Below are 23,393 nucleotides of genomic sequence, written 5' to 3' on the forward strand. Positions count from 1 at the left end.
GTCAAGGTGCTCATTCTGTGGGGTTTACTAATTGACAGACCATTCCTGAAGGCCTATCATCCAGTCCCCCAGTCTCTAGCCCCTGTTTGGGGTTTCTAGAGGTTGTCAAAGACTCAAAAAATATCTAGTTCTGAGAATTGACCTTGCAACATACTCTGATGTGTGATGCTGTTTGGAAATGCGTTAGCATCTCTGAGCACATTTCCTCTTCTGCTGTTCCCATGTCAGGGCATGCTGAGATTCCTGCTCTCTCATACCCGTAGGCAGGAGTAGGTACCTTATCATAACTGAGAGATAGTCTTCAACTACAGAGGTCAGCTAAAATGCTCGTCTGCATTTGCTGCGTGGACAACAGTAGAAAACAAGGCCTTAGGAAGATAGTAACAGACTCCCCAAGAAACTGCATGATCAATTTTATTTTTCCTTTAGCATTTAGAACTGAGAGTCCAAATCGTGGTTGACTTGAGCATATGGTTTAAATGGAATTTTTTAGCGCTGTTTTTTTCCTTCTGATAAATACTTTATACTTGAATATCATTCCTGCTCTCGTATGGTTATCACTTATCAGAAAGTACATGATGCGTGCCTGAAATAGACTGAGACGTCCATGTGTTCCTAGTTGGCATTTCAGTGCCTTTTTCAATGAAAGTAGCAGTCTAAGGATTGGGATAGAAACGGGTGAGAGCTCAGCCACTAGATTGAACTTTTGTGACCCAAGCTGAGGAGGAAAAATCTCTCTATTTCCAATCCCCAGAAGAAAAACACCAACCTTGAGACCCATGGACAAAGAAATATGTAAATTGTAGACCTGGGGCCTCAAATGAAATTAAGTCAAGAAACACCAGATTGTGGACACATGGGTATTGTTAATGTAATGGGAAAGTATGTGTTGGTGGATGTGAAGTGTTCCTCTGGGCCACTTTTATTAACTAATAGCATATGTACTCAATGATATTAGGAAATAAGAAAGTTTATGGATTTTAAGACAGAGAGATTGTATTTATTGACTGTCATCTCTGGCTCACAATATCCAATAACAAAATATTTAAGGGGAAAAAATTGTATCTGTACTAAGTATATATACACCTTTCACCTTATTCTCAGTCCACAGTTTAGACCGAGTTTTGACACAGCAGTTATACCTGATCAGGTCTTACAAATAATATGCAGATGAAACAGACAAAAAAGATACATAAATTATATGGAAATGCTATTCCATTCTATATGAGGCTGAGACTCTGGGGACCCTGGTGTCCCCTGTGGATACCCTCTAACACCCATGTATAAATTGTCTATTTCTGCTACAACTGTTGTAGGTTTTACTAGCTGACAGATCTTTCCTGAGAGCAGTGTCTGAAGTGTGCTTCTGCCCAATCTCTTACCCCTGTTCTGGGGTTCCAGAGGTTGTAAAAGATTCCAGAAATATAATGTATGTCCTAACAAATGCAGACCCTTAGACCCGAGTCAGACTCTACACACATGCTTCTAAGGTCCCGAGTAGCACACCCTCTGCCTAGTGACGATACTCTGGAATGTCCTTGGCCATAGGGTGAATCTGTCTGTCCAGCCAGGATGCGCACTTATGTCAGCAGCTGGGCACACATGTCTAGGCGGCTGCCCAAACACCCCCTCCATATTTCTTTCCCTGCTTCTCTCTATTTAGAACAATGCTTCAAAGCTCCTCCTGGCCATCATGGAAAGCAGGCACGACAGTGAAAATGCAGAGAGGATTCTGTACAACATGAGGCCCAAGGAACTGGTGAGTTGGGACTGATCCTTTGACAGTAGCACCAACAAACCTCAGAGCAAAACTCAAGGCAGAATGAAGAATGAAGGTCCTGCTTCTTTGATCTTCTGAAACCGTTCCCCAGAATGTATCAAGGATGATTTAATCCAGACCTGTGCCTGGGTACAGAAGTAGGGCAGTGGACATGGGGTGTTCCACCTTGTCCTATCAGCACAGACCACATACAGAAGCTTCCCTCCCCTTTGCTCACCCACAGAGAACAGGGCAGTGGTGAGGGTGGGTTCAGGTCCACAGCTCAGCGCATTCACTGTTTCACCTTACGTAGGTAGCTGCACGGTCCTAGTCTATAAAAGGGAAGGTAACATTCCATTGACGGCTATTTTGAACTCTAGAGTACTAAAGTCATCAAACCTGTAGCACAGTACCTGGCATGTAGTCCTTTAAGAACTGAAGGCCATTTTCTTTTCTCTGTTCATTATTAGGCAAGTATCCTACCACAGAGCTACATTCCCAGCTCTTGATTTGTGGTGTTGTGTTGAACGGGGGGAGGACAGGAGTAGGAGGTTAAGACACAATTCCATGGAGTTCAGGCTAGCCTCAAACTCACTGCATAGCTGAGGCTGTCCTTGAACTCTGGCTCTTCTTCCATCTCCCAAGTATCGGGGCTATGGGTGTGCACCACCGTTCCCTGACACCCTTGGTTGTTTGAAATGATGATTTGCTGTACCCCAGCTGGCCTTAATCTCATGATCATTTTACTTCATATGCTGGGGTTACGGGTGAGTGCCACCACACATAGGCCCCTGCCACTTTTTTTTTTTTAGGACTTAGAAGTTCACATCTGTTCTTGGTGCCAGTAGTCTAAATAACAGGAGAGTGTATTTTGAATGTTGATGTTTGGTTTTGTTTTCTTAAAACATGACCCAGTTGATTTTCAAAGAGCAACATTCGTGATGGGCTGACTTCCATGTTGGGAGTTGGTGGTGGGAATTCTGAGAAGAGCAGTATTCAAGGATGGGTAATACGAGTTGAGTCTGTTTGGACTTTCCCCCATGCAAATAAACTGTAACTGACAGATTTAAATGAGGACATTAAAACATTTCTGCCTCCCAGTGACCTGAATGTGCACTAGAGACCAGACCAAAGTCCCTTTATGTATTCCTTTAAATAAAAGTTCACAGAAGCCTGGCTCTTTGATCCCAGAGGTCAGGGAATGAGTTCTCAGCAGAGACAGGAGTCTCTGCAAGTTTACATAACAGCTTATGTAACTGGGGTAACCGGGTAGCTAAGGGTCGTCATTACTTAGTACAGTCAGAATAGCCTTTGGAGAGAACCCATTTCAGCTCTTACGAATCAGGAGTATGCCCTGGCTCTTCATGACTGTCTTGGGTAGAGGAAATGCCACAACCCCTTGCTATGGCTACCTTCATCTCCTGGGTTTCCCCCTTGTGTTTAGAGCACATTATTCATAGAAAGGGTCAAGTCTTCTTTGGTATCAACAGAGTTCTAAGAAGACAAATAGGAAAAAAGCTTAGATATCCAGAACACATCTATGTGTGCACATGTATGCATGCATATGCTTGCATGCACCGATCCATGTACTTTGCATGTGTAACATGCTGGGTTTGGTTTTAGAGCTGCTGGGAATACCAACTCAGAGAGTGAGGGTCTCACCTCCAAGTAACAGCTGACCCACTGTCAGTGCAGAATGTATAGCTCTCTTCAGGTTTCATCTTGGATAATAAAGAAGTCCCAAATAATGGCTAGTAGCAATAAAGAAGGTGCCCCCAGGCTGCAATATCTTCTGAATCATCAAAGGAAATGATTAATTCTTAGTATAACTGAGCATATTTATTCTTAGTGTTTGCATTATTAAATTCTGAATGATATGTTTATTTAGGGAAGCTCGGCAGGTCCACCTCTGTGCACTGTGCTGAGTGCCAGGAGATAGATTCAGATATAAGCAACAACAGCCCCTGCACCCTGGGAACTGAGTGAGAACAGTCAACAGGTAGTAAAATGCCCTAAGAAGTATACTACTAGGTTATGAGGAGTCCTGGGTCAGGCAGGCAGCTGTGACGGGTAGTGGCCAAGTTCAAATCCTAGCTCATTAACCATGACTTTAGCAATGTTCTTTTATCTCTTTATTTCTGCATCTATAAAGGAATGGAAGTTTCTGAGCCCTCATAAAACGTTTGTGAGCCTTACACCTTAACGACATTAGCACACTGAGTACAGTACTTGACACAGTGCGCAGGTTTTCAGCAGGTGCTGCTGGTCCATGCAGTTGCCTTCCCATGGGAGAGGGTCTGGGAGACTTGGACCCAGAAAGGAATTGTACTACTTTTCTAAAAGCCAATGAATTTCTTACTAGTTCTTTTGTTTGGTTGGTTTTTGTTTTTTGGGTTTTTTCCCCCCCTGAGGAAGCAATGGCTGGAATGAGGAAAATTTGGTGTGTGTGTGTGTGTGTGTGTGTGTGTGTGTGTGAGAGAGAGAGAGAGAGAGAGAGAGAGAGAGAGAGAGAGAGAGACATTTTGCCATTTTCCAGGTTTTGGTGGTGCAGTGGTGGTGGTGGTGTCTCCGTGTGCATCCATGGGGTGGGGTGGGTGGGGTTACATGTGTAGAAATCAAGGGCCAGTTCCCTTTTTCTTCTGTGGATTCCAGGATTCAGACTTGGGTCTTCAGGCTTTAAGGGCAAGGCCCTTGTTAGCCAGTGACCATCATCTCACCAACCCTTTTCCCTCCCGCCCCATCAATGTGTTTTTATAGCCACCATCAGTTTCTAAAGCAGGAGGGTATGAACCAGCCATTGATCATCGGTTGGTCTAAGTGGAGAGAATGAGCTTGTCTTGTTGGTGAAGGTCAACTGGTATTCACCGTCAACATCATTTTAACTAAGGAGTCTGAGGCTGTATCCAAGCCTGGGGGATGAGATATAGGAGCAGGGACAGCTGGCTAAGTGCTGTAGATGCCAGTCCCGCACGGGTCACCTCTGAGTCAGGAGGTGTGTTCTCTTGTCCCTTCTCAAAGGTGGAGGTGATCAAGAAAGCCTACATGCAAGGTGAAGTGGAATTTGAGGATGGGGAGAATGGAGAGGACGGAGCTGCCTCCCCGAGGAACGTGGGTCACAACATCTACATACTTGCTCACCAGGTACAGCCCTCCCTCTCGGGCCTTTCTAGACACCACCAGCATTCTCAGCTGCCCTGACACTGACTTCCTGGAAAGCTTCCTCCAAGCACTGGTTGTCCCTTAGGGAGCATGGCTTGCAGGTGTGTTTGGCCATCTGCCTCAAGGGGCTAAATTCCAGGACTCTGCCACTTTCTCAGTGTGGTAAGTCGGGAACTTGGAAATCCCCATGCACTGTCAACGCATCTACCCTTGAGCAGTGACACTGGGTGCTTTGTCTGGAGCCGCTGAAAGGGCGTCTTAGGCATTTTATAAATACTAATGAATCTCTCTTAACAACCTAAAGAAATAAACTTGAACCTCCTTGCCTATCACATTTGGGGATCTGTGGGAACCTGTCCTCACAATTTCCTTTTGTTTGCCTTTCTGGGTGATATTTTCTGCCCTGACACCAAACTGCCACATTTCGTAATCCCTTCCCAAGTGGCTTGGTTTTTGAAGTTGCTTCTTCTTTGGGTATGCTGGTGTGCCTTCAGCTTCTGGGTGGGGATGGGCAAGCTGCAGCCCAACTGGAAACTGACATGCCCTTTCCTTCGCCCCTTTAAGCTTGGGTACAGTACCTGGGTGTAGCACAATAAAGACAAGAGGCCTAAAGCTGCCAGGTCCCTGCCCCTGCGTATCTACTGAAGGATTTCAAACACTCCCCTGTCCCACATCACCTCCATTGTCTAGCATCCAAAAGGGTTTCTGAATAGTCCTACAATGGAGGCTTAATGGGGTGCACGGAAAACCTCATGTCCCTACTGCCTGGCCTAAGAAATCAGAGAAAAAAGGGGAGGGGGGGATCCTGGATGAGCATGAACCGTTCATTCTTGTATGCCAGACTCTGCAGAGCAGAGCCAAGCAGAAGGGAGCAAGCCTCTGGGTACTGTAGCCCTTGGCTTACTGCTGGTCATTTTGCATTTTTTAACTCAGCCTTAGAAAGACTGTGGGTGTAGCTTAGTTGGTAGAGTGCTTGCCTAGCAAGCACAGAGGCCTCGTTGTGGGGGTGTACACCTGAAAAACAAGAACAAGGGAGGGACAGGCAGGAGAATCAAAAGTTTAAGATCATCCTCAGCTACATCGCAAGTTCAAGGCCAGATTGAGATACGTGAGACCCTGACTTAAAGAAAGAAACGTAGAGTTTAAAAATAGCTCTTCCACTCGTTTTCTCTTTGCTTGTGTTCTAGTTGGCTCGGCATAACAAAGAACTCCAAACCATGCTGAAACCTGGAGGCCAAGTGGATGGTGATGAAGCTTTAGAGTTCTACGCAAAGCACACGGCACAAATCGAGGTAAAGCAAACAACGAACATACAAAAAAATTAGTTAAGTCGTGAGCAGGAAGAGCTCAGGCAGCAAGGCCTGGACCTTCAGTGGATGGTACCCTGTATCAGGGTTGACATCTTCTTACTTCTCTCAACAATAAAGATGTCGGGGTGCTTCCTGTTCCTAGGTTCCTCTATTAGGTAGCAGATGTAGATTTAATTATAAATTCTGGCCAGCACCTAAGACAAGTCGGTAGGGCTGAGGAGATAGCTCAGTTGATGAAGCATTTGTCAGGCAAACACAAGGACCCACTTCACCCCTTAAAACCCACATGAGTAATCCAGATGAAGCGCCTGCATATATGAACATGTACACATATGTACACACCCAAAGTCTAGCAGAGGGACCTGCTGTAGAGTATAGTGACCCAGGAGGTCTGTTCTGATGAATGGCATCCAGATACAGAGTGAAAGAACATGGGACTGAAATGGGCGGTGCCCAGGGGGAGGAGCTTTTCTGGACTCTACAGGGAAGACTGCAGGTAAGGCATGCACGGCTGGAATTGGATGAGTCAAGGGGGAAATGGCACAAGATAAAGGAGAGGAGGCAGCACAGAGCATCCGAAGCTTACACACTTCTGGGAAGAAGTCTGCACTTCATCCTCAGAGCATCGGAACTGCTAGCATTCCACTCCCCGAGCCCCAGCATCCTCTGCATTTTACACAGCACAAAACACTCTCACTATCCTTCCGAAGTGTGTAGCATCACGTCTGTGGCAAATGGAGGAGCTCTTCAGTAAGGCTCGGTGAGGATGCACCCTTCTCTAGCTGCCAGTGTCACAGATGGAGTTTTCATATCACCTGCATTGTCTCTTAGCATCTGGGAAACATGTCTGGCCCCAGGATCTAGCTAGTTGGCATGTGAGGCCTTGTTTTGCTAATGAATATAATATCAGTGTCAGAAGAGAGATTTGTTGGACAGAATAACACGTTCAGCATGATGGCTTTTCAGGAGTCTGTTCTTACCTTTCCAGGTCATCCTGATGAAATGCTTCATTTGATCAACTTGTCAGCCATGCCAAATGTATTGTGAACGCTTAGTCCTGATTTATTGATTGTGGCCAGGATCTTGGCCACCTCTGTCCCCTGCATCCTTTAGAAAACAAGCTTGGCAGTACAGGATGTTAAATATAAATAGAATATGCCCAACTCTGGCCCAGTTGGGAGGAGACTGGAGCCTGATAAAGTCTCCTACTGCTAGAGGTAGAGAAGAAATGCTGTTCTGTCTCCTGACTCCTACTGCTAAATCTGTTTCAACACTGAAAATTTAAAAACTGTCGCTAGCCTCCAAATCCTGCCCTTGACCAGCCAGGACCCTCCTTTTGATTCCCTGCAGGGTTATGGATGCAGATCCAGAGTACTGTGTCGTAGCTGCTTGGGGCTTTGCTAGCAAACTCCGGAGTCTTCACACTTGAGCCATCCAATGGAATTCTGGCCACAGGTCTTCCGCTCCCCTCCCTTTGCCCCCTGGAGCCTGTTACTCTTCTCTTTTGTGCATAGGTGAAGGAAGGAATCATCCTAGATGTTGTCTGTGTGAAGCGGGTGGCCTCTTCATAGCAAATATTCAGAACCGGTCCTTGAGCCTGTGTCCCCGGCAGGTTCTAGGTACTAACCACACACTACACTTCCAGTTAAAACAGGTTGATTTTGAACCAAAACCATTCTGCCAACAGAATGATTCCAACCCCTGCCCCAGCTCCAGCTAGATCCAGGAGGCGCTGGTGTGGAGACTGTGTTCCTCTGCTCTTACAGAGTCAGGGCTGTGAGAACCTGCCTGACCACCACAAGTTTCCCACCACAACTGAGCCTGAGTCACCTCTCTTGCCCCATCAGGGAACAAAGGTATTGAGAGAGGGAGCAAGCTCTTCCTGTCCAGGGCGTTAGCCCTGGGCTTCACCTGACCTCCTCAGCCTCTGGGGAAGGGTAAGAAAGGCCAAGAGGTCATGTCTCCGGTGTACTGCAGCCCTTGGCCCTTTAGAGTTCTCTATACTTGAAACTGTGACTAAGTAGACTGTCCTAGAATTGGAAGCAGACAACCCTGGGGATGAAGCCCAACAAGGAAGAGAACCGGAGGTGCAGGCATGCACGCCTGGAGCCTCATGAAGCCTGGTGGCACATGCCTTTAATCCCAGGACTCAGGAGGCAGAGACGGGTGAATCCCTGTGAGTTCGAGGCCAGCCTGGTCTACAGAGCAAGTTCCAGGACAAGCTCTAAAGCTACAGAGAAACCATGTCTCAAAAAAAAAAAAAAAAAAAACCATACACACAAAACAAACAAAAAACACTGGTACCCTCCCAGAGGCATATTGGTTCACATATCACATATTCTTGCATGGAAATTATGAGATGTCGGAAGTCATTACAAATGTGATATAAAAGCAAAGGTCTGTTCTAAAAGTCCCAGATGTAGGGATAACCCAGGTTTTGCTGAAAAAAGATAGTGGATTGAGGCTTACTGAAACTGTGACCCAAATTTGTCCTATCTAATATGACAGCCTTCAAGCCATGCCTTTTAAATCTCAATTAGTTGCAAGTAATGATTGCGTTTCCCATTTGCAGAAACTGCCGTACCCAGTGCTCAGTGGTCCCTGTAACTCCATTTGCAGTAACTGCATGTGCCCAGTGCTCAGCTGTACCTGTGACTAAGGACTGTCCTCTTGAACACACAGAGAATGACCCCGTCACTGTAGAAAGTTTCATCGTACAGTACCAGCCTCAGCTGACTGTCCCAACCAAACACAGTATAAACCATTCCAGATGAACACTGATTGTATTTAAAGGAAAGGGAAGAATGGGTTTCCCATCTGTTCATTTTCCTCAGCTAATTTTGACTCTCTACAGTATTGATGTCAGTTGCTGCTGAGCGTTTTAGACAGGCTAAACTGGTTAGCTTGTGAAATTGTGCTGGTTGTCTTTAAGCTTATCAGTTGTTCGTCCAGACAAACACTTCAGCAGTGTCTAGTAAAGGCTGTACGTTGTTCATCTACAGTCTCAAAGCAGAATCATTTTAAAGTGCCTTGGGAGTGTGTGGAACATAGCTCTTATAGTTTTGTGATTCTAATGATTTTTTAAACAGGGAATATTCCATGTTGTAGTCACAAAATTAAAAACAGTATTTTTTAAAGTGGAGAAGTATTAAGATATTATAGGGGGAAGTTGGTAATGTTTAACTGAATGGCGTATGAGGTTAAACAAATTCTTACAGACTTAACAAAACTTTTATGTCTGGTATGCGCATGCACAAAGGCACACACACACACACACACACACACACACACACACACAGAGACACATCCCAACCCGGGCCTTTCAAATCAGACAGATTCACAGTATCCTACCTGAGTCTTGAACCCTCAATTCACTGCCAATAGCAAAGCAAGAGTCTTTATGGAAAGCTCTGGGGATAACTGCTTAGCCTCCATTTACTGTCCCCTAGATCGTCAGACTGGACCGAACAATGGAACAGATTGTCTTCCCTGTGCCCAGCATCTGTGAATTCCTGACGAAGGAGTCAAAACTGCGAATATATTACACCACGGAGAGGGATGAGCAGGGCAGCAAGATCAACGACTTCTTCCTGCGCTCCGAGGACCTCTTTAATGAGATGAACTGGCAGAAGAAACTTCGAGGTGAGCTGCAGTGCCTGGATGTGCTCTGGAAACACACAGCTCTGGGCTTCACACCTGGCCTGGTAGAACCATCCAGGAGCAGCTGCAATGCTGCCCCCCCTTTGAAGAGAGAGAACGTTAGTATTTCAGTAGATGGGCCCAATCTAAAGGCTCAAAATGGGCTGTGTTCATGCGGCATTTGATTTGATTGGCCCAGGGGCATCGTGGATGATATGGAGTGCCTGTTTGGGTGTCTCCCTGTGGAAACTAACTAGACACAGAAAAAACCAGGTCATTTCCCTTCCCAGGATGGTTCCCTTGTTCTGAGCATGCAGACCGGCACACCTGTTCCTGGACTCACCTATCTCCCCTTTGATGGAGGAGCTCAGGTTCAAAACTCCCAGTCGTTTTATAGGCAGCGCAATTGTTTGCCATGGAAGATGCAGCATTGCTCACCAGCCGGTCCCGTGGTAAAGCCCAGCCAAGTCAAATGGAGATTACTTGTCTTAGGTGCATTTATAGCTCTGCCCCAGAGGGCTTCGCGGCTCCCAGTTTTCATTAGGTTTTAATGTGATCCTTCGGCACCAGCATCGTGTTTGGCATCAGCTGTTGTGACCAGCTTTGGAAGGATCGTGCTTTATTTGTGCCTGTGAGTCGGGAGCCAGGTTTTTTTTGTCTTTTGTTTTTTAACTTGAAACTCTGAAGTCAAGCTCCAGTTGAGATGGTGAAGGCTCTCTGCAGGGTGTGGTTAGGGTAAGGGAGAGCGGCATCAGAGATCAGTTTCCGGGACCTCTTGTGCTATCTCTGGTCCCTGCCAGTCTGAGCAGAGCCAGGCCTGCTCTCCTCACCAGGCTTGCCCTGTGCGCCTCCCTCCTCATTTCCCTCCACCCCACAGTCACACTTGGCAAAGAGTTGTGCAATCCACAGTAGTAGCGGGCCCTCTGCCTCAAGGGGTGCGGGGAGCAAATGGCCTAACCGTTCCCAGATCCTCAGCCATCCAGTGGGCTGTAAAGAATCATTTACCCCAGAAAGGCCATCTCATGGTTCCAAGACTTTCCTTGAAATGCAGCTAGTGCCTTCTCTCATTTCTGTTTTTGAAAAGTAGTGTTTGTTTTAGGGAAATTTAAGAACCACCGTACTTGTCATCTGAAAGTTTTAATTGGCTTCAAAGCCATCTACGAAGAGAAAGATGGAAAATAATGAATGAATTAAACATCCCAAGTATTTCAGAAGGGAAGAGATGCACTCATTAGAAACAGCATTAAAGTGGAACACACTTCTTTTCACTAAACAGCTCTCGTCTACCAAGTGTGCCGACGAGATTTTGCTGTCGTGTTAGTGAAGCTGATTTACTTTGGGCTGAAGTTACAAAGGTTGTGATTGCTGTGAGAGGAAATCGGTAGCCAGTTTGCCCTCGATGTCTGTTTGGCTACTGATATTAGTGTTTTCTAGTGTTAAGAAATCACTATGGGGCGGCAGAGATGGGTCAGCGGTTAAGAGCACTGGCTGCTCTTGCAGAGGAACTGAATTCTTTTCCTGGCACCTGCCTGACCATTCTGAACCATCTGTAACTGCAGTTCCAGGGGATCTGACAGCCTCTTTTGGCCTCTGTGAGTACCAGGCATGCATATGGTGCACATACACACATGCAAGATAAACACTCATACCCATAAAATAAAGATAAATAAATCTGTTTCTTAGAAGAAATTGGTTTTATCTTTTGCAACAATCAAACACCCAATTTGATTTGCTCTCCAGAAACCCTTTCCTGCTTTATTCTTGAAACACACACACACACACAAGTGCGTGCACACTTCCTTCTGTATGGATACATTCTTCTTGGGCCATCCCTTTCTGATATCTGAAGATCATGTCTGCTGAAGAAAAGACTCTGAGCTGTAGTAACTAGAAGGCAGAGCAAGAGGAGGCTTAGATAAAGTTGCTTATGCCAACCATTTCTTGCTGCAAATTTTGCCTCATGCTTATCACATTAGAGGTGGGAAATGCTTAAGTCGTCCAGAAAAACCCAGTTTCTTTAAAAACAAACAACCAGGAACCAGTGTGACCAAGTCCTGCCCTGGATGCAGTTATTTAAATAGCTTTGTGTGCTGGCAATCTACCTCTTTGCTGTTGTGAGACAAGTCTATCAATCCAGCTAAATTACAGTCCTTAGTAAAAGAAAACACGCTGCAAGGTACAATGGGGGGTTAGCAATGCGTATACTTCTTCCTGTGGGAACTAACGATCTGTACAGAGACGGACAGCACAGGCATATTTTTAAGTGGCTACAATACAAAGCTGATTATGGCCAGGGCTATAATCAAGCAATGACAGGTTACAGAAGTATGGGGAATGAAGACTTGAAAGACGAATAGGGATGGTGGTGGCATCTGGCAGAGTTGGCAGACACAGCCTAAGCGTTTGGGAGGGGGAAGTATGTTTCATTGCCCAAACTGCCCCAAACTCCAATGCTTACAACAACCTATGTGTACTATCTTACCGTTCTGGAAGTCAGAAGTCTGGGGAGGTTCTCATGGAGTTAAAACTCAAGGTATGGGTGGGATGTGTTCATGCTACCACCTCCAACATTTTAAGACTCTTAGAAGCTGCCTGTATTTCTGGGTTATGAGCCTTTTTCTGTCTTCGAAGCCAGCAATGTTGAGGAGAGCCTTTTTCAGGCTGTATCACTTTTACCTCCTCCTCTCACTTAACAGACTTTAGAAGTCTCTTTTGTCATGTAACATAACACATTCGCAAGCTGAAGATTCAGGTTTGGGGACATTTGATTGGGCATCATTTTGCTTATCATAGAAGGTATGTCAGTTGCTTTAACCGTGCCCAAAACATGCTGGCTTAAAACATTCATTTTCTTACAGTTTCTAATTTGAGAATGCTTAGCTGGATAGTTAATGACTTAGGGTCTTTGATTAGGTGGCCACTGAGGTGCCATCCTGGGCTGTTGTCACCTGAGAGTGTACGCAGCCCCGATGAATACAGGTTCTCAGTGCTCTCCAGCAGCTCTGGATTCAGGGGACTCTTTGCACGTGGGCCTTTCCGTGAGTCTCCCGTGTCCGCATGGCACAAAAGCTGCTTTCCGCGGAGTGAATGATGGGAGAGCAAGTATGAGGAGAAAGCCCGCAGAGCTCGAGTGGCTTGCTCCTAGAAACCTCATGCCAGCACCTGCAGGTTCTCCAGTGTGTTAGAAGCAGAGCGCTGGCACAGTGTAATCAGCGGTCCCTCTTAGAGTGTTCTGTCAAGGAAAGAATTATATCAAAACTGATGGCGTGTGTCTACAACAGAGGAAGGGAGAACATGGGAGCTTAAGGGCCCAATTTTGTGTTTGTGGGAGTCACCGCTAGGTTGGGATGCAGAAGCAAAGCATGTGGAAGATGTGGGAGAAAGATTTGGAGAAGGCTAGGACATAGCTCCATGTACTACAGGAAGTGGAAAGATATTGTGGTCTTTAACTATTTCCTTGCACCTGGATAAATAACTATTTGAGCTACAGGACTGATTATTTATTGTTCAGATTCAAAATGAGAGTATAAAGAATGTTAGCTCTGGGAAATTAGATTTAGTCATAAACTGTATGCCCTAGTTAAAGAACATTTATTGCAGTTGTACTGAAGGGGACATGTTCCCGTGCACGGAATTCTGGCTTCCGGGGACCATCACAGATCTCTGTTAGCTTCTTATATTTTTCCTGGACTCCTTATAAGCTCTTGATGCATACATGATGATGCTGTCAGTTTCGCCAAAGCCCGTCACTCAGCTTTAGCGGTTACCAGCTTTCTGCCATTAATCTCTCCGGTTCTTTCCCTGTTTTTGTTATGGATTTCAGAAGTGGACATCAGTCCCCACAGACGTGCCGGTGACTATTGCAGCCAGACCAGATGAATTCTCATCTCCAGTTTGCTTCAGCAGGCTAGGGATATGGCTTAGTTATTCAGTTCTTGCCTAGCATACATGAAGCCCTGGGTTTGATCCCCAGCACCATACAAAACTAGGCATAGTGGTGTGCAATTCTCATCCCAACACTCAGTGAAGAAGAGGCAGGAGGATAAGAAATTTGAAGTCATCCTAAGCTGCCAAGCTGATTTGAGGCCAGCTTAGTCTACATGAGACCCTGTCTCAAAAAGTATGTTCTTTTTTGTTTCCGCAATTAATTTACAAAATATTACATTGCTATTTGGAAGTTGACTGGATTCAGTCAGCTCTATTGGATGGTGACATTGGCCATCTGTCTTTACCCCTTTCACTGGCTCCAGATTATCACTAATTGGGGAAATGAGATCGGGAGTGCTTCCTCCAAATTCTGGGCATTGGTTTCTCTTATTTTTTTTTTAAAAAAATGAAGAATTTCAAACTAGATGATTGCTCATAGCTCTGTAACTCAACAGTTTTGAAACATTGCCTGTGACCAAGTTCCAACATGATATCAACAATTACTAAATTACACAGAGACCTCTTTAATTGTTCCCTAAATTTCTTTGGATGGAAGTTTCCAAAGGCTTGGCTGCTGTTGCAGGCATCATTATAGGGTCATTGAATTTGTCACTGGCTGCTGTCCTAAAGTTAAATGAAGATTTCATTGGTAGGGAGGTGGTTTATGATAGAGATGCTGGCTCACATAGCCTGTGCTCTGCTCTGGAGGGGACTGATGTCCAATGAGACTATCTTATGGACGCTGTTCCCTACATGGTCCCTTCAGTTAATTCTATGATTTCTGTGGCATGGAATCATCAGTCAGAACAATGGCTTAAGAAGGTGGCAATGTGCAAAGTTTCCCCTGCTTCTCTGTGATAGTTTTGTGACTCCAGGAGCCTTTGAAAATGTGAACCCCACTGCTGACCATGGTCAGCTACCTACTGTCCCCGGTTCCTTGGTTTTGAGATCAACTGTACCATTTGAGGGAAATGACAAGCAACTCAATGGGAGAAAGGGGTAATTGGCCTGCACTGGAGAATTAATGGAGAGTTTTAAGCCAAGAAAATGGTACCAGGCCCAGTCAGAGGCTCAGCTGGGCCAGCTCCGAATGTTCTGTCTCCCTGACCTTTCTAAAAGGCTGATTGAATTCTTGAGTCTCTCTGAGCTTCTCATCTGGTACTGGAGGTCTGGGCAAGAACCAGAACCATAGTGTGTGAACTCTGGGTAACCCTCAGATTCCATAACTGGTGGAGCTGACTGGGGCATGCAGGACTTGGAGCTGGCCCAGCCATTGCCCTTCTCTTCTTCCTTGTCCCCCAATACATCTTCTGTTAGCGAGTTCTCCAGTGACCCAATGTCACATCACTGTGTGCCAGCTTGGAAACAAATTCTCGTTCTTACTGTTGTGGTCAAAACTGTAAACAAAAGTGGACTTGTGGGGTTCTAGGAGGAGGAAGGGCCATGCTGAGCTCTAGCGCTCTGATGTGTCATCATCATCACCAACCTCACAGACTTCATCTGTTTCCACAGCCCAGCCTGTGTTGTACTGGTGTGCCCGAAACATGTCTTTCTGGAGCAGCATTTCCTTCAACCTGGCCGTCCTAATGAACCTGCTGGTGGCATTTTTCTACCCCTTTAAAGGAGTGCGAGGAGGTAACCGTATCTTTATATCTTTTGAGGCACAGTCTCGCTATACAGTACAAACTAGCCTGGAAGCCAGGATCCTCCTCTCTTGCTCCAGCCTTCTGCTGACAGGCTGTCTTCCTCAGGATTCCTATTGCTGTGATAAAAACACCATGACCAAAAGCAACGTGGAGAAGGAAAGGTTTGTCTAAGCTTATGCTTCCACATCACAATCCACCAGCAAAGGAAATCGGGGCAGGAACCAAATAAAGAAGAGGTCATGGTTCAGTGTTGCCTGCTGTCCTGTCGTCTTGGCTTGCTCAGCCTACTTTTTTGATTTTGCTAATGGAACTTCTGGGAAGAATCACAAACTTGTACTTCATTTTGAGATACTCTTTTCTAAATAAATTAAATACTAAAATAATCCCATTGGCATCCAGGTTAAAAAATAAAATGTAATTAAAATTATATTTATAAAAAGAAGAAAGAAGACCCTAAAGTCTGAGAATCCTAATTTTGAGGACCCAGTCAGAGTTGGGGACACTTTGCCAATTGAGGTTCCCTCTTCCCAAATCATGCTGGCTTGTATCAAATTGACATAAAACTAGCCAGCATATAGGCACATTCTATCATTTCTCGCTCAGTATCTCTAATTTCAAGGAAACAGCTGAATGTCAACAGGAAGGCTAGAACGTGGGTCTTAAATTATATCATAGAAACTATTGGTGCCATTTAGAATCCCAGTTTCCAAATTACCCATTTCCAGATAAGATGAAATAGTAGCTTTTACCCAAGATTTGATTTTAAATCAAACTTAAAATAGTTTAAAAGAAAAAGGAGGAGGAAGAGAAGCTATGGAGCCTGTCAGAAATTGTTTTAAACCCCATGTCTTACATATGGGGAAAGCATGTGTCTGAGAAGTTGAGAGAGACAGTGTGCCAAGCTAGTTAGTGGTGGAGCTGATCTTACAGCACAGACATTTTGTAACCAATCCACTGTATGTTTTCCCACAGCACACTTCTGGGATGGTTTTAGACTAAAGACTTTAAGAAACCTCTGGAATCTTTTTTCTGTTTCGAAGGTCAGGGGTGAGGCACATCTTGAGACGCTAGCCAGTACTCCTTGAATGTTTAGACTGGAGAGCGGCTGCAGCCATTCATGGATTTCCCCCGCCCACCATCTCCTTCCAGTCATCTGCATGAGCCTTCTACATGTTCTGATGAGAAAAAGCAAACAGTTTAAGACAACTTTTTCTATTGGGGGGATCCTCAACTCGATAACTGGTATTTGAGAGGCACTGGGGTTCTGGTGGCAGACATGAAATGTTCTTCCTCTCTTAGATATCCATGTCCTCTTTCTTCTCACCACAGTAGGATGCAATCCAAAGCCTCATGTATGCTAGGCAAGTGCTCCAGCATGGAACCATGTGCCCAGTCCCGTGCATCTTTGTCTCCAGGGAGGCCCAGTTTCTAGCTAAATTTTTCATCAGAGCTTTTTAGCACACCACTTGGCCTGTAGGTAAAACAACCTGCCAGCAGCATCCTGTATGAAACTTAATGGGATAAAGAAGCTCCCAATCAGACCCAGAAAAACACTGAGAATATTTAAACTGAATATTACAGTTGTAGATCTAAGCAGCATATGTGTAATAAAAGTATATTTAAGGACCAGCTTTAAAGGGATAACATGTTGTATAATGCTACATACCCTTTCCAGGACTTAAGTTTTCTGTTTGGATTTACATTGAAGGTATCATTTAAATAGTCACTTATTCCCTAAAGCACAATCTAAACACAGGTCGGGGGAGGCATTTTTTTTTCTATAAATGCCAAATCAGGAAACACGAGTGTTTATGTCTGAAAAGATTTGATTGGAACACAGGGCTACAGTTTTCATCTGGGAAAGTATCTCCATTAACCAAGATCCATTAATCCATGGGGGTGAGAGCAATAAAGCACAAACCTCCTGTGGTGATTACCCAGGTCTCCTTCCAACTCAAAGAAATGGCTGTGTTCATCCCAGCAGATTGCTTGGCCATTTCTTTGCATGTACTTTTATGTGCCCTCCATTTTTCTAAAGATATTTCAAACAGACTTTTATAATTCACCCAACTATTTTCATCACTGGTCATTTGTACCAGCATCCAGGGCAGTGTCTGGGAACAGTAAGTTGACACCCCCCACCCTTCAGTATTATCCTTCATACTGTGAAATCCTAGACATGGGTTTGCTGGCCACTGGTCATATGACCACGTACAAGCCTCTTTGGTTACTCCTTGATATTGCCTGTATTCCTGGATGCTGACACATAGTCAGGATGCTGAGGCTTTGGTGTAACTTCAGAAATGCCTAGAAGGTTCCAACAAAATAGTTGTAGAAGCCTAAACCCTTACCAGTCAGACTTGAGGCCCCTTGAATGAGGTGATGGTTGAGATCTTCCCAACCCTATGGTGGCATACTCTATGTATGGCACTCACCTCCATTAGCCTGAAGGATACAAGGTTTCCTTGTCTGATTACGGATCATGGGTCAACTTCATGCCAACAAATTAAATGGAAAGCATGTCAGAGCTCTTAGGAATGAAAGGAGGCTGATTCAACCTACAAATCCCCGTTAACAATACGGAGACTGAAGTTACCTTGGAAGCAGGATTTGTAACATGTGCTATGGGAATTTTCTGTGCTCAACAACGGTTTTCAGGAAAATGGTTGCATTCATGCTGCTCAGAAAATAGATGTGGCTTGCTAATCTGAAAGTGCTGATGTAAGAACAGTATATGTTTGGCTCTATAAAGGCAGCTCAGTAGTAGGATCTTTGCCAAGCATGACCAAGGCCAGGATTTGATCTCCAGCACTTCCAAAATAAATTTTCTGTGTATGTTTGCATCACAATTTCTCGCACCCTAAAAACAGGATTGCTAAAATGTACCTCTTAGATGTACACAACAACCTTTTTGTGTGCAGTGCTGTAGTTCCATGGCTTATGAGACCGTAGCAAGCAAAGGTAATTGTGGCCTTAAAAGCTCCTTTGCAAAGGCATCTCCCCAGTCTGCTGAGCTACTCACTGGAAGCACAGCACTTACACAGAGTCAGGTATTGCTCAGTCTGTCAGTATGCCACAGTGCCTCAAGTAAAGACAGTGTGGCTCCTTAAACTTTTTTATGATTGAAATGCTTTAACTTACTTATGAGTGGAAGGAACAGCACGACAAACTGCCATGTACATCAGCCCAGCTTGAACAATTAGCATTTTGCTAAACTTGTTTCCTCTAGCTCCCTACTGTATTTTTGAAACATTTTAGAAAAGTTTAGACATTTTGTTGTTTTGACCATAAATATTTCAGTGTTCCTCTAACTTATAAGCATATTTTAAAATATATATATAACCACCATGATATTATCATATGAAACAAAACTAACAGTCAATCCTGCAATAGTCCAGATTCACTTTTCTCCAGCTCCAGCCGTCTCCAAGATTTCTTTCTAGACCCAATCCCTTGGAGTCTAGCACTTGTTTTCAGTACCATGTTAGTAGGAAGGAAAGAGCAAGTTCTTACATTGACCTCTTTAGGACTGGGATGCAAGTGTTGTACTGGCCACATTTATGGTTAAAAGATTAAGAATCTGTTGAAAACCGAGCTTGGTTGAATAGGTTTTTAATCCCAGCACATGGAAGGTAAAGTCAGGCAGATCTCTGTGAGTTCAAACTCAAAAAGTTCTAAGCCAGCCAGAGCAACATAGTGTGACCTTGTCTTTAGCACCACCACCCCAAAGAGAAAGAAGAGAATCTTTTTAAAATGGTTATTAAACATTTGTGAGAATGAAATGACAAGCCAGAAAATGGGAGAAAACATTTCTAAAGAATGTATCTGAATATATCAGTACTTGTATGCGGAATATGAACACATAAAATACTGTAATAAAAAGAATACCCCAGTAAAAGAATGGGCAAGGTATTTGCTCAAATGAATAACAAAAGAAGATCTAAGAATGACCAGTAGGTACATGAGAAGATAGCCAGCATCATGATTTGTCAGTAAAGCACAAATGAGAACAACAGTCATATATTGCTAGAATGACTAAATTACAAAAGACTGTCAGTGTCAAAGGCCATTGAAAGGCAAAAAGGTGCAGTCTCTGTGGAAAGCAATATGGCAGTAGCTCACAAAGTTGTGCATTATATATAAGAGCCAACAATCTACATCTCTGTGTTTATCCAAAAGAAAGGACAGCATCAATCAACCCCACTCCAAGGTTTGCACTTGAATGTTCCAGTAGCATCATTTCGAATCTCCACACTGGGATGACCACACATATCCCTTCATTTATTGAGTAAATAAATAAATTGTGGTACATCCATAGTAACTCAGCAATAAAAATAATGAAATAGGAGTAACCAGCCTGATTCTGAAACACTTATTAGTCCCACACAAAAGACTAACTACTAATAGACTTCTTTCTCCATTTTCATGAGAAATTCAAAATTATAGTAACAAACCTACTTATGGTAACCTGGAGGTAGGATAAGGCAACACATAAACTACAGATAATTCCTGGGAATCTTCAGGGTGGTCATGTTTGCTAGGACGAGTGCAGTCTGTGTCTTGATTGTGGTGACAACATCTGGTGATGGTCATATGACTACAAACTCCTAAAATTCTTCATCTATGCTTACAGTGAATTCTTTTTTTTTTATTTCCTTTTTTTTTGTTTTGTTTTGTTTTGTTATGTTTTTCTCTGTGTAACAATGCTAGCTCACCTGGAACTAGCTCTTGTAGACAAGACTGGCCTCGAACTCACAGAGATCCATCTGCCTCCTGAGTACTGGGATTAAAGGGCACGCCACCACCCACCAGCGAGCTCTTTTTTTTAAAAGTAGCAAAAGACTATTAACATTAGAGGCATGTAACTTCTAGCCATGTTTGCTATGTTACTTAGGAGAAAATACATAAAAACTGGATTACCTTTAAAGTAGAGATACTGTACCAACGCCATAGGTTGACAGAGGGGGCTGAATAAATGATAATGAATGAGAACAGGAGAAAGACAATGATGCCTGACAGTTGTTTGAAGGCGTAAGTCACAAACAATGCCACACCAGTTTAGAATTATGATTAATAGGGTGGTATTTATTTAAAGAGGAAAAAACTTACAGATCACTGTCCCAGGCAACAGCCCTCTACGCAACCAGGAAAGGAGTCTAGTCGCCCTGCAGAGCAGGAAGTGAAGAGAGAGAGGAGAGGGAAGTGGCCGCTTTTTTAAAGGGAGAGAGACCACGCCCCAATGGGCTGGTATCTCAGCAGCTATAAGCTGGAGGAGTGGGAGGACCTCCCGCAACAGTTGTTAAATGTACACAAAAAGGTACATATGCCCCCAGGATCCACATTTTGAGTTTTCACAAACCTTATGTGTCTTTGTGCCCTTTCTTTTATTTTCTTCTTTCTTTTCTTTTCTGTATATGTGGTATGTGTCTTGGTCATTCTCCACTTTGTGTATTAAGGCAAGGTCCCTCACTTGAGCCTCGCTAGTCTAGCTAGCAAACTCATTGTGAGGATTCCCTGTCCCCATATCCCACTCACTGGGTTCACAAGAGAGCCACCAAATCCATCCAACATTAACACGGATGCTGGAGATCTGAACTGCCACCTTGTGCCCATTTTTAACCAGTTTTTCCTTCTCAGGGATACCGAAAGTGAAAAAAGGCAAGTGGCTGACTCTAGGAGGACAATTGTTAAGTAGAAAATGCCTCTGGGTGGGTGTGACGTAGCTGGGGAAAGAGCAGCCACCTGCATAGTTACCTCCTCTTGAACTGTGCTATACTCCTGGCCATTCTAAAGAAGAAAAGCTCCTTTATATAAGTGTCCTGAATCATGTAGCACTGCTTGTTTACATCCGAGGGAGATTCAAAATGTGACAGCATTTGCAATAGGGGTGTTTTATTTTTTTTTAATGAGTGTTTTACAGAATTGTATTTTTAGCCACTTTGGCTCATGTTATGTAACCAAGACATCTCGTGGGACACTCTAAATAGAACCTGAAATAGCAAGAGATGACAAAAACTGGTAGAAGCTCGTTGACTGCAGGGGTAATCTAACTGGAGATGATGCTCAAGAGCCAGAAGTTGCCTTCCTCCTTCCCTTGAGGACATCAAGTTCAGCCATGGAACCTGCGGTTTTCCTTTGCATATTTTTAATATAAAGCAAGCTTAGGCTTCCAGTCCCTCCATCCCCAGAAATGAATTGTGACCTGTGGATCAGTTTTATTTGTTGAAGAAGTATCTGGTACTTTTCTCAAGAAATTTAGAGTCTAAGCAGTGGCTTAGCAGTTAAGCATAGCAGCTGCTCTTTCAGAGGACCCAGGTTCAATTCCCAGAACCCACATGGCAGTTTACAACTGTCTATAATCCATCTCCAAGCAATTTGACACCCTCAAATAGGCATACATGCAAGCAAAATACCAGTGCATGTAAAAATAAATAAATCTTTTAAAATGAAGGAAGGACAGAAAGAAAAGAAGAAATGAGCAGCATTTGAGCCAGGAGTTGTAGCTCCGTGGGTAGGGAGCTGCCCTAGCATGCCAAGCCTGTAGGAAAGGCCAGGGAGCATGAGGAGGAGAACACTCTGCCTGTTCTTTTTGAGTAGGAAAGATTCCCCCAAAGTGGTAATGTGTCAGCTAAACCTGAGATACACAGGAGGACCAGGGAATTTTCCAGGCAGAAGAAACATAAATGATGACTTGGAAGTCTAAACACATTGGAACTGAGAATTTCAAGTAAAAATCAGAACAACGTAGTTTAGAGAGGTGACTGAAGAAAATGTCGTCAGACATGCCTTAATCAGTCACCCAGATGCCATGAAAGTATGAAGCCCAAAGACCTCTGTTTTGTCTTTCCAGGAACATTAGAGCCTCACTGGTCGGGCCTTCTGTGGACAGCCATGCTCATTTCTCTGGCAATCGTCATTGCTCTGCCCAAGCCCCACGGCATCCGGGCCTTAATTGCTTCCACAATCCTACGATTGATATTTTCAGTTGGGTTACAACCTACACTGTTTCTGCTGGGAGCTTTCAATGTAAGTATGAACCACTTTATAATACAGTTCTTATTTGCAAATTGGTGGGAATATCTTCCATTTGGTCCCTGGCATCTTGGCCTATGTTTTCAATCCAGAAAAATAAAATAAAATGCGGTTAGATTGGCATCTTTCTTTGACCTACTCAGGGTAAATTGAGTCTCCAAAGACATCATTTGGGCCTCAGCAGGTCCTTTCCTTGGGAGTAGCCCTTTCAAGAACTAGATAGTAATGGTAGCAACAGAGTAACTTTAAGTTAGTTTGACCAGTCAGGCCAAAGATTTGCTTAGACCATAAGTTTTTAGCCAGTAAGTCAAATGATTAAATATTAACAAAGTCTGACATAGAAAAGAGGGGAGAGGTCATAGGGACTGTTCAAAAAACAGACATAGGAAGTGGAGAAAGAAGAAGAGAATTAGGCATCACTAATGTCGGTGAACACAGGGAAATGCAGTCATTATATTGGAAAGAGTGCCAAGGGTCCTTAGGAAAGGGTGATGGCTGATAGAAGGCTGTAGGTGGCACAGGACTCTTAGCAGAGGAAAAGAGAAAATTCAGACATGAAAGGTGTCATGGGAATCTAAAAGTTCCTTCCTTTGGCTTTGGTTCCTGTTCTAAGCATATAAGAAAGCTGTACAAAACATGGAAGTGTCAGAAAAATGAGGGTAATGCACAGCCATGTCTAGGTCTCAGATGGCAAAAGCAGCAAGGATTCTGGCAAGATAAGCTCAGAGAAGGAGTCAGGGTTGAAATTGTGAGTTTCATTGATTTGGTTTTGAGTTTGAGACAGCTGTGTAGCCAAGATTAATCTTGAACTCACTATGTTGCCCAGGCTGGTCTTAAATTCTCTATGTAGCCCTTGCTGGCCTCAAACTCATGATCTTCCTGCCTCACCCTTTCAGAGTGACAAGATTATGGGTGTCTGCC

At 44.1% G+C, this 23,393-nt stretch overlaps 1 protein-coding gene across 12 annotated transcripts in view; it reads left to right on the forward strand.

Moving 5' to 3' along the window:
- Itpr1 (inositol 1,4,5-trisphosphate receptor type 1) overlaps positions 1-23,393 on the forward strand; it is a 339,707-nt gene that overhangs the window by 272,571 nt on the left and 43,743 nt on the right. For all 12 annotated transcript variants that reach the window (XM_041641645.1, XM_041641653.1, XM_041641709.1 and 9 more), the window contains 6 exons: positions 1,664-1,759; positions 4,778-4,900; positions 6,106-6,210; positions 9,678-9,870; positions 15,307-15,429; positions 22,291-22,466. In XM_041641645.1, coding sequence (XP_041497579.1) covers positions 1,664-1,759; positions 4,778-4,900; positions 6,106-6,210; positions 9,678-9,870; positions 15,307-15,429; positions 22,291-22,466 — 816 coding nt within the window. The remainder of the gene's footprint in view (positions 1-1,663; positions 1,760-4,777; positions 4,901-6,105; positions 6,211-9,677; positions 9,871-15,306; positions 15,430-22,290; positions 22,467-23,393) is intronic.

This window comes from Microtus oregoni, unplaced genomic scaffold (assembly GCF_018167655.1).
Source record: "Microtus oregoni isolate MIOR12 unplaced genomic scaffold, Mior012 000002F_ref0000024, whole genome shotgun sequence".
NCBI lineage: Eukaryota > Metazoa > Chordata > Mammalia > Rodentia > Cricetidae > Microtus > Microtus oregoni.